The sequence below is a fragment of the Sphaeroforma arctica genome, assembly GCF_001186125.1.
Source record: "Sphaeroforma arctica JP610 unplaced genomic scaffold supercont1.400, whole genome shotgun sequence".
NCBI classification, from domain to species: domain Eukaryota; class Ichthyosporea; order Ichthyophonida; genus Sphaeroforma; species Sphaeroforma arctica.
The window spans coordinates 22,064-34,706 of record NW_014040158.1 but is presented as its reverse complement, the minus strand read 5'-3'; the positions used below and the strand labels follow the sequence as shown (position 1 = coordinate 34,706).

At 42.6% G+C, this 12,643-nt stretch overlaps 1 protein-coding gene across 1 annotated transcript in view; it reads right to left on the bottom strand.

Moving 5' to 3' along the window:
- The window catches only part of SARC_05901 (hypothetical protein), a gene marked incomplete at its 3' end in the record, with an annotated part of 13,126 nt that extends 1,141 nt beyond the window's left edge, over nt 1-11,985 (bottom strand). Inside the window, exons 1-11 of the mRNA XM_014300223.1 lie at nt 11,649-11,985; nt 10,389-10,716; nt 9,113-9,282; nt 8,081-8,218; nt 6,929-7,127; nt 5,570-5,697; nt 4,686-4,903; nt 2,910-3,136; nt 1,734-1,830; nt 817-918; nt 134-222 (exon numbers count right to left, since the gene is read on the bottom strand). Of these exons, the coding sequence (XP_014155698.1) occupies nt 134-222; nt 817-918; nt 1,734-1,830; nt 2,910-3,136; nt 4,686-4,903; nt 5,570-5,697; nt 6,929-7,127; nt 8,081-8,218; nt 9,113-9,282; nt 10,389-10,716; nt 11,649-11,730 (1,778 nt within the window). The 5' untranslated portion in view covers nt 11,731-11,985. The remainder of the gene's footprint in view (nt 1-133; nt 223-816; nt 919-1,733; nt 1,831-2,909; nt 3,137-4,685; nt 4,904-5,569; nt 5,698-6,928; nt 7,128-8,080; nt 8,219-9,112; nt 9,283-10,388; nt 10,717-11,648) is intronic.
- Between the last annotated feature and the right edge of the window lie 658 nt (nt 11,986-12,643).

The following is a 12,643-nucleotide window of genomic DNA, read 5'->3' as shown; positions in this document are numbered from 1 at the left end:
ACTGAGATGGGAGTGGTGTATAGCCCACGTCCATAACAGCCATATACTTGCATTGAAGTGCGTGTCCACTATGTCCATAACAGCCATGTACTTGCATTGAAGTGAGTGTCCACTGAGTGTAACTAGTACACACCTAAATCGTGTGCGGAATGGGTGCCATCGCTTGCCCGCTTCTCCGCCGGCTTCGGTGAATTGAATTGTGAAGTCGGTCATAGGAGCCACCTACAGGAGAGGCAGCGACAACCACACACAAAGTAAACAACTGTAATTAACACATAGAATGTACGTATACGATCACTGTGTAGGGTAGAGTCATACCACCTACAGGGCCAAACACCACACACAGGGTGAACAGAAGTGTTTTCTACATGGCATACCCAACTACGACCGTTGGGTAAAGCGAATTACTACTACCAGTAGGATACATCACAATCAATACAAAGAGAGAACAATGGCTATAACTGCCGTGCACAGAGCTTTACGACCCTCAAGCAACGTTTATAACATATTAGTGGATGGGACAGAGTAGTGCAACATATGATCGTACGCGCGTACTCTTCGGCTGCCCTCCAAGACCACTCCACAGCCAGCTACGCGTGCTAATAACAGTCTCCACACCTCCAATCCACACGCTACAGCTCCCTACAGACCCGAGCAAAGAATAGAAACAAGGAACCCAAGTGTACAACCACTTCTCACGTAGGGCCACGGGACTGTTTACCATTTGTGCAGATGAGAGTGAGACGAATTCACATGCAAACGTGTGCTCGAGTATTGCCAGATGACAGTATGCACACAGCCACAACTGTCACATACCGTTTCTGACCCATTCCAGGTGCTGACTTCTTGCTTTGATGGAAAGCCGTAACTGGCGACATCGTGTGTGTGCAGGAATGTTTGGGTGGACACATGGTATAGCTGAGAGGAGCAAAGTATGGTTTAGGGATTAGTAGTTTTCTACTAGTAGCAGTGATATATATATATATATATATATGTATATATATATACATATATATATTCTACAGGTAGCAATAAATATATCATACTTCCAAATTATGAACGACACTCGCAGTACAGATGGCACTGGTAGTTTGCATGAATAACCCGATTCGAAACCTAAGTTGACTAAAATACATATACAGCATCATAGCAAACTATGTACAAACGAGGCTACAATGAGACTGTATCTGTGTATAAGTAGTACGACTGAGCTTTGAGTTGGTTTCACTGCAATAACTAGCGCTACAGTACCACAGCGATGCGAGTCACGAACTGTACATTGTGCCTATTCCGATATGGCTGTAATCTGAGCCGATAGGGAAGTCTAGCTGCGAAGCAGCGCACATATACGCACAGCCTTGTGGACGCAATGAGGTTACACAGAGACACAAGGGTACGGGACAATGTTCGGTACAAAGAATAAGTAATAACAGGACATGCATGATAGATTCAAAGAAAGAATATGAAGTGAAGTAACCAGCTAAATGAAACATAAAGTGTACATATGATAGGAAGTATGTTTTACACGTGATGCTGCACCAGAAAGTTAGCATGTCCTCTCCAAGCGACCATAAACGGATTCAAATACAGACCGCAATTATGCAAACCGTTTCTACCATGCAAATGTATATGGGCGTATGGTCTATCTGGCACACATAAGTATTACCCATCACTCCGATCATCATTCACATATAACACACAACACGTACGTGTATATTGCTCAGCAAGCATACCTTGATATTGTCTCCGTGACGCACAAACTTAGTTACTGCGTGGGGCTCCTCTCCACCGTCAATGTCCATGGTGAGGTTCATGACATTATGGTGATATCTGTCAGTCAACAAGAAATAGGGTTTAGGGTTTTGTCATTTCTTACGCGCTAGTTATGGGCAAATGTTGGGCAGGCATCTGGGTTGATTGATGTCAAGAGGCGAACAATAGAATATCACCAGTGATGGCGTATACACATGTGTAGAAAGTCCACAGTTCTATTTCGCGCTCCCAAAACAACTGGAATCATGACCTCGTTCGATCCTTGATTAGGTTTCCGGCCAGAAAGGCGTATGTCCACTTGTACACACATAGCACGGGAAGGCGTACACGTATACACACGCACAGCTAGATACACAACGGGCATACAAATCCCATTTAAATAGTAGTCCATGAAAGCAGATACACAGTGACAAACCGCAATACGGAGACGAGACGAGGCTGTAACGGCAGCGCTGAGGAATTGAGCAAAGAAAACACAACATAATGTGAAATGTACAGGACTCAACTCGACTAATTTTGACTATCATAAAAATGCCATATATATATATATATATAGACATACATACATACATACATATATGCGTATATACAAGCATGGATATGTACAGGCACACACCCACACCCACCCACAAACACACACACACATATATATATATATTTATAAATATATATATATACAAATATACAAATGTATATGAATATAAATAATTACTAATATCAATATCAATATCAATATCAATATCAATATCAATAACAATATATATATACACATACACACACACACACACACATATATATATATATACAAATATAGAAATGTATATGAATATAAATAATTACTAATATCAATGTCAATATCAATATCAATATCAATATATATATACACATACACACATATATATATATACATATATACGTATATATATATATAAATACACACCCACATATATATGTATATATAGATATATAGATACATACATATATATATATATATATATATTCATATATATATATATATATATTCATATGTATATATGACATACCTTTTCTCGGTGCGGTCACTACAAAATTCACCTCACTTCCATACATACATATAAACCCACAACCCCATCGACAAATACACGGGTCTCCCATACTTAGTGTAGCGATCCGGCTCCAGCACCATCCATTGATTGTTGTGGTCCTGGTGTGGGTAGCATGTGACCTGTTGCTGGGCGCTGCCCACACGACGCTTCTTGGTGCCCTCAAAGTACACCTTAGGCCACCGATGTTCGTGGGAGTGTATCCAACAGTCGGGTTTAAACTGTTGTGGTGTGAAGGTGATGATAGACCCGAAGGCTATATCTTGGGGCATCGGCTCAACCTGTAGCGAGTGTAGGGTTTGGGTAGAGTAGTGATCTTGAGTATATGGTCTGATTGTAAGGTTTAAGTATAGTGTGTAGGTATAAAGTAGGCAAAAGTATACACGCAGGTTATGCCGGTGTTGGCAAGCAACATGACTTGCACCTACGACAGCATTTGCCTATACAATTGGTGATATCAACATATGGGTTATATACACACACGAAACACACACAGAAGACACGCATTCAAATGAAAGGCCCACACAACATGGTCGTGTTTGGCACGGGGTATGTTCCCCATCCCAGCATCAACCTGATTAAACTAATCCGCGAGATATTGACATACTGCAATACCCCAGTAGTCGGAATAGAGGTTGGGATGTGGTTGTGGTGAATCTGGGCTAAGCAACGTAAAGCTTGATGCACCAAACGTATTCGGACTGAAGGTAAAAGGTGGTTGTGGTGAAGCTGGGCTAAGCAACGTAAAGCTTGATACACCAAACGTACTCGGACTGGAGGTGAAAGGTGGTAGTGGTGAAGTTGAACTGAGATACGTGAGCCTTAATAAATCGAACGTAGTCGGAATAGGGGTGGAACGTGTCACGTTGCAGAGGTCAACTTCATCACCACCACCTTTCACCTCCATTCCGAGTACGTTTGGTGCATCAAGGTTTACGTTGCTCAGCCCAACTTCACTGCAACCACGTTCCACCTCTATTTCGACTACCGAAATCGGATACAGTACTGCTGCAACGAGTAAAGCTTCCAAGAGTATACACTCAAATCAACACAGCACACCCCAACACATGGGAGATAATCTCGGACCAGCTATCAAGCTATTGAATTGACCCTCGAGATAATTAAATGTAAACACACTACCCAACCCAACACAGCCCAACACACCTGCTTGATATGGGGTATTGTCTCTATCCACATATCAATCTATCAGAATAACCCTTTAGATAATAACATAATGTCACCACGCTACCCAACACAGTACAACACACCTGCTTGACATGGGGTATTGTCTCTATCCACCTATCAGAATAACCCTTTAGATAATAACATTATGTAACCACACTACCCAACACAGCACAACACACCTGCTTGACATGGGATATTGTCTCTATCCACTTATCAGTATAACCCTTTAGATAATAACATAATGTTAATCACACTACACTACACAACGCAACGCAACGCAACGCAACGCAGCACAGCACAACACAATGTAGCACAACACACCTGGTTGGCATGGGGTATTGTCTTTATCCACCTATACACCTATCAGAATAACCCTTTAGATAATAACATAATTTTAACCACACTACACAACACAACGCAGCCCAACACATCTGGTTGGCATGGGGTATTGTCTCTATCCACCTATCAGAATAACCCTTTAGATAATAACATAGTGTTAACCACACTACACAACACAACGCAACGCAGCCCAACACACCTGCTTGGCATGGGGTATTGTCTCTATCCACCTATCAGAATAACCCTTTAGATAATAACATAATGTTAACCACACTACACAACACAACGCAACGCAGCCCAACACACCTGCTGGGCATGGGGACTGCCAATGAGCTGGGACTGAAACTGTCGGCTCATATGCGAATCGCCCGGCCCTGAGTGGATGAGCACAGCAAAATGTGCCTGGAACACACACAGCACAATGCACACAGGCAGCACAATCAGACACGCCACACGCGACCCCAGATGGGCCGCAAAGGTGGGCCAGATGGCGTTACGCGTGTCTTTCCACACACGCCACAGCTCTGAGGAGAAAGGGGGGTAGATAAGATGGGAGGATGGCGCGGGGGGAGGTAGGTGGGAGGATGGGGGGTAGGATAGGAGTGTGAACGGCGAGCGATAGAACAAGTCGCTGCCGGGCCATCAGCTTAGCTGGGGTGTTTGGTCGGTGCTGCTGTGCATTTTTTAGATACACGCATGTGCGTATGTGCGTGTCTGCGTGTTATCTCATGCATGTACGATAGTCTACGCATTTGTGAGTGTGGACGGGGGCGTTGAGTGCGTTCTAGTACACTACATCCGTTGAGGCGTTAACGGGTTTCGTCTGTGAAGACTATCGAATGGTTTATTTTGCCGCATGGCCATAATTTCACACAAGTAGGGCCCATGCATCCACAGACCGCGAATGACGCGAAGCTTCACAAACCACTTCTAGCATATCAAACCTATTCCTAAACGCGGTGCACGGTATTATCCTACGCCAAAACTACACGACCCAAAACAGGAACTCTTACACAGACCATATGTACAGGCCGTACGAACGCGTAGAAAACGGATTCACATGCGTCAGATGCCTGCATGGACACCATCGGTAAGTGTGCACTCAAACGTTTCCGTCAGCGTACGTACGAGTTGCTGTTTAACACAATATTCGCGATACAACGAAAGCGTGAAGCTGAGTCAGTACGTACCTAAGGCCGTGTGTACACCCACGACAGCGATGACGAACACTCCCACCAGCTTCACAGAAGCGGCCAGGGCAAGGAAGGTGCCAGACAGACACAGATACACCCACCACTTCACGGAGAAGGGGTACAGCCTGTGCGTGTATAAGCAGAAAGAGGTGAGAGAGTGACAGGGGGAAAGATAGACACAGATACACCCACCACTTCACGGAGAAGGGGTACAGCCTGTGCGTGCATAAGCAGGAGATGAGAGAGAGTGACAAGGGAAAGGGGCCTGATTTTGTATGGTTCAGGGTTTTATAGTGGAATGCATGCGTGGGTGAGTGGTAAAGATTAAGGGCTAAGCCGGTCACAGTATGTTTGACATACTATGCTGTATGACTTGAGGCGTGACTGTGTGTTGTGAAAGTCTGTGTAGAGCTGACGAAACACAGTCAGGACAAAAACGGCGCTGATGCGCGTTCTTGAGGTGCACACATTTAAGCCTTGTATGGTATCGATGCATGCTACCCGACGGTATAGACCAGACAGTGGAGAGACTCACAGAGTGTCATTGGAGCTTCACGCTGTTGGCTTATACGACATATTGGCAAGCCGTTGAGGGGTTCTGTGACTGCGTAGAATGGCTACATCTAATGAAGCATATCCAGTACTCACCGACTAGTAAGTTAATACGGCAGAAACGACCTGGATTGGTATGCTGTCTTGCATATGCGACTAGTGCACATACATGGATGCGTATAGGTATCTGGTCATAGAGAATCGCAGGAGAGTGTACTATCAGAGTTTTGGTTATGTACACAGATTCGATAAGTGTCTTATAATAGATCAGCGGAGCTCGAGAACTGCCGTACAATACAGTGCATGGGTGACGTCAGGAAACCACATGAAATCGAAATCTATACAATAGCACTGAAGAATCTGTGTGTACAGTTAAATGCGCCTGAAGGATGCACCAAGATGGCCGACAAGATAGTAAGGCGTATCATGTGAGTTAATATAATGATTATGTTGTGGCGAGCATTCGCTGAACATCTTCAGACCGCGAAAGCCCATGAGCACTCACACTCACGTTTTATATGCACAAACACGTATACATACACAAGGTCTCACCCAAGCCTTAGAATCAAACAGTTGAACGCTTACTTTACACCACTCTTACAGCATAGCTGCACCGCAACATGTGCTGCACAGACGCCTTGATGTTGTCATGGTCGTCACGTGCGTATATCCATGGACAACTACCATGTATCACCACATTTATATCAGATATTCACTACAAACATACATAAAAAATAAACACATAAACACGACATCTACAGCAGACATATCAAACATCTATTTCAAACTGAACATAACACTCACCTGTTCTGTGTGCGAAAGCAGCAGTAGAAGTAGAAGGCCATTAGAATAAAGGTAATGAGCCAACCATCCAGCAGAATAAAGCGAGACTGTGTAATGTGGCCATTGTCAAACAGCAGCAGAGCACTGGCAACCACCGCCGCCACATTGGACCCTCCCAACTCTATCACAGTCAGATAGGTGATGGGCACCTGGAGTGTGCCTGCGATACAGTACAGGTTGTGGATCAATACGACAAATCGGACAATACGACAAAGGTATACGACAGAAAAATACGATAAAAGAATACGACAAAATAATAAGACAAAAGAATACGAGTGCGATAATCATAGCACGTGATGTCATACGATACAATACAGAAAGCAGCGTGTAATAGAATAGGACATGGGCACCATACAACATGAGGTAAGGCCACAAAATGTGCCGAAAAAATGAAACAAATTACGAAATGGAACAGAAAATATACATATCATTTGACATAACTGGCACTTACTGACTGTGATTTGAGTGACATATGAGAATGAGGTAGACATTGTAGTAATGCCGTAGTGCAGAAGGCAGGTAGTGTGAGCACGCTTTGCAGTAACTTGCACACTCACCTATGTCTACGCTATTGAGTGGCATCTTCTTCATTTATATACGCCAATACTACGAGTGAGAAAATGCACAGACGAGCCAACGTACGTACACATGTGCATATGTGATCCTCAGGCTACTCTTAAGAGAGAGAGAGGCGGGGTGTGGGTGGGGGGGGGGGGGGGTTGGACAACATGAACAGATACTTCTAGGAACCTCCAACAGGCATATACAGAGTCGTGGCACTAGCAATGATGCAGACACCCACTAAGTACCCCGGACGATAAAACATACCACAAAATCCAGTGTGTATTTGCCGATCTTAAAACTGTGGTATCATATCTATGAGGTGATGTGGATATACACAACGAGAACATCCGAAGTTACAAATACCACAACGAACAGCCACACTTGCAGCGCAATAGCTGGTTCAATATAATATATATATATATATATATATATATAGTATATATAATATATAATATATAGTTATAGATGTAGATGTAGATGTAGATATAAATATATCTATCTATATCTATATATATATATCATGCTACGAAACTTTCATAGCATACTCACCACACAGCGCTGGTGCCAGTCGCAGCGCAAAGTACGGCACCGGTGGTTCGATGCCTTTGTACGGAGTACTGATCTTAGCGAAGTCGTATGAGCCATCATAGCCTGCCATATACCCAACCAGAGCATATAGCATCTTGCCTACAACAGGGAAGAATTAACAGTGGTGTGTATGTGAGCGAGAGCGTGGTGAAGAAAACTTAAGATCGATTGGTGTCGAACGTCTTATCAGAGATACATATGAGCTTCCAGCTGAGTCGTATCAGTCAAGTTCAATATATGCTGACTATCAATCTGCAACCTGTCAGATTTCTTAGAAATGATAAGCCCATCTATTGACATGATAAATGGTTGACATGGGACAACCTTGATGCGGAAGCATCACACAATAAACTAGTATCACTGTCGAAAACCTGCTTATGTGTCAGAATTTGGCTCTGATACGGTTTGCGGTGAGAGGCACGCGTGAGCTGGGTATAGTAGCACCGAAACAACAACGAATGGTCGCGGAGACGAAGAAGGAACAGTGTGGGCTTAGGGTTTATGGTATGGAAGACTGCGGCTGTGCAGAGGACTGGTAGCTTTGAAAGACAAAACAAAGCTGCCCACATGCAGTTTCTAGATGGTGTAGCGCACGCACTTATAGTGTCCAGATATGGTGAGACAAACGTGTATTAAGACAGAGAGCTCAGAGGATACCCATTTTGAGGGGGTCAGTTGGTGTGCATTTGCGTGAATATCATACACATCACGATAATAGGGGTACTTCACTCGTCACCCTTCAGGTTCATCTGCATTATTGTGTGATACCTCATTTTGTGACATTGGGATCTGACACGATGAAACGATCACACCAGAACAGTGAAAGAAGACAAGTGGATCATGGATCCGTATATTGCTTGGAGGATATATATATATTATATAATTATACATATATATATATAATATAATATAATGTATATATATATATAGATATATATATATTTACCCGCCCTCAACATATAAATATAGTGATAAAGGGGGGAAGGTTCATACCTAAGGGTGGATGCACATCGAAGAAGAAGGACCTGCGTAGGTAGTAGGATGCAAACTTCCCGAAGTGTACTTCGTCCCACACCACATTGGGGGGTGCGCCTAACCGGAACAGCCGTGTCAGCAAAGCCATCAGACTCATGAATACCAGTGCCAACTTGTGTGTCTTTGCCCTGCGGAGTGAGTGTGGGCATGAATTGAGACATAATGATATTCTCGCCATGTATCAATGAGTCTTAGTCTGTTGGATAGCCTGGTGACACAGCTTTTTCTAAAGGGTCTAGGGTGTATGATTTCCGTTTTTAGAATGGTTGCGTGAATGGTTTGTGGTTTAGTTTTAGGGTTTACAGATAGTGTAGTACGTGATGCGAGGAATGACGTTCAACATGTAGAGTGAGCGAGAACCTAGGGGGTTGCCATGGAAACAACGTATCCATCAGCCAATAGAGCTTGGAACCGACAAGAGAACTGGTCAAGCACAAACCGAGTGTAGGCTATCGAGACAACGGCAACAGTGAACCATTTAATATGATAGCTGATGGCAGGTTTATAGGTTTTAGGGATAGGACGAGAGTTTTGGGGTTAGGGTTTAGGGTTTTTAAAAACCCTAGAAAAATTAGCAGTCATATGCATGTGATCATGTGTAGCCCATATGCAATAGAGGCACGTGTGAGCTACGGCACAGCCTGCGCACTAAGGGTCGCAATGCAGACTCTCCGATAATGGATTAGTCACAGATTGACTTGTAAGTTTTAGACGAGAAAACTTAGTCAACACACGCATTCAAGCTAATAGATCGCATCTACCACACGCCTGGGCCTTCGAACATTGTAACCAGAGCCGTCTAAATAGTAGCATACAACCCACGGCGTCAATTTCTTCCATCATGTGTACCGGTGGTTTCGAGCAGAACAAGCAATATATTACCTTGATAGGTATGTGTGCTCGTGGATCCTACTAAATCGCGACACGAATGATTTATTACGAGTGTATCAGGCAGAAATCGCTGATATATCTACCAAATACTTGTGCACGATTGCATTCACTTTATGCCCTTACATAAACACATAAAAAAGGATACATAAAAACACTAAGTACGTACAGATAATATATATATATATATATATATATATATATATATATAATAATAATATATACACTACTATATATAATTAATTAAATATATATAGTATATATATATATATATATATATATACACATATATATATATATACTATATACCGGTGTTTGTTTTCGATGCATTCGACCACCCACTCACCTGTAGTCGGGAATGGCATCTTTTGCATCGGTCAGGTGAGAGTAGGCCATATCGAATGGAGTTCCGGGTGCTGGCGCATACGGTCCTGGATTACTGTTGTACATACTGCTATTGTGCGACATACTTTCTCGGGAACTCATATTACCCAAGGTCCCCATATCCATACTATTTCCCATGCCTGTATTGGTATACATGTGGTGTTGTTGGGGGTAGGTATGCTCACCGTATAGGTTCTGTGGCATTTCGCTGCTAGCCCTAATCCGGCCATGGTCCAGAGGCGGCAATCCTGTGCCGTGGGGTTTGGGTGCGTACTTGTCGTCATCGTCTTCTGCACGGTTTAACAATGGTATATAATATCAGATGAGCTGAACATAGTTATACAATGGGTTGATTGCATTGCAGTAGAAAGTACCAGGGAAAAGGTTTTGATGGACTATTATTTAGTATATGGTGGCTGGTACAAATGACAGGCCCAGAGCAAGTGCACACGGATGTGAGGGGAGGATGCGGATTTGCTCTGGAATATAGCTAGTGTGTATAATAAGTAATATGTCATCAGCGCCAAGCGCCATACGTACGATGCACAATAGTACTGGAATATAGGTAGTGCTAAAATATGACTTGAACCCACCCGCAATACACAATAGACACTCCCTGCAATATTAATATTCATACATACATATATATAAATATATACACACATATACTATATATATATATATATATATATGTAACACACACACACACACACATATATATATATATATAATATATTTAATATATATATATATATGCATTCATGCATGTCAATAGTAGAGTAGAGGTATCATGGCATCTGGGACCAAACTAGTGTCTCGTCGCACGTACGCTCTAATGTATTGAGATTTGTATATTGTTCGAAATAGAACTTTCCAGTCTCTGTTGATGTGTAGTTTCAAATCGAGGTGTCGAGCTCTTAGGAAAAAATGAGTTGTTGCCTAATTACAGACTGTCTCGCCGACATATAACCTTCTATTCAGATCTTGATATCGTATATATATATATTATACTCAGCTATACCACACGATGGTTTGTGAACTCAGGTGCACAACTCATACATTAAACATAAGAGCGAGATCTCAAATTGGAATGGTGTATAGGATTACCAAAGCTAACGATACACTTGCTACTCCTATACATATCAGACGACACACAAGATCGATACACGCATGTGTCCGTGATACTGCACGCTTACATGTGCTATACACTAACAACACTCACCGACAATGAATGACGAACTTTCTTCCAGATTGAGGGCGTCCTCACTCGGCATACGCCTGCGCACTCGGTCACCAGAAAACATCGTACAACTATGTTGTATACTGATTGACTACTACTTGTACAACCGTAGACATCTACGTAGGCTGACACAAGAGTGCTGTTTGCGTCAATATTGGTCTGTAAACTCGACTCGCAGTGGTGAGATAAGCATAGGCTCAGTCGGGCGTGCTGTTTGAATGTGTTCACTATCTCTGCAGCAGTGTTGTGTATAGATTCAGTTGGTTGTAATGTTAATATGTCACAGCCTTCTGAGAAAGATCATGTATTTATATTTATGCTCTATTACTTCAGTTTAACCGAGTTGTTGTACATATGCACGTATTTAAATATTCTTCGTTCTTCACACGCAAGTTCGAGAGAGTCTGAGAACAACCTCATAACGTTTCATGTTTTAAGGTATAAAGGTCAGCACTTTTGTGTTTGCGTTAATGGTGCTATTGGTTTGGTCCCTTTTATGTTTGTTGAGAGTGCAATATTGAGGTTCTAAGGTGCAATATATGATGATTATATGATATAATTAGCCCGATTTACTTTATAAATAGGCTAACCGCTAGATCCTTTTTCTTCAGATATGCTTTAACGTCTAAAAACAAGAATTCTGTACGTTTTCTTTTCACCGTAAATGCTGAACTACTATTTAACGTAATGGATTTGGCATGTGATGACACGAAAAGTGTCAACTGTCTTAGGTCTCTTGTTGTCATCAAACAACAGTCCACACAAATCAAACGACTGCTGCATTGGTTTTCCCGCGCAAAGTTGGGTTCTAGGGTTTTAGTTACAGTATGCTGGTTGAGGCGCGAGGGTGTACGTATATAGTATATACCACTCGTGGATGTACAAGTAGAGTGGTATCTCATTTCCCATGCGACTTATAGCTAGTCGAGCACCTGGGTGTGTGACATAAGTTACACACTATGGGATCATACACGATA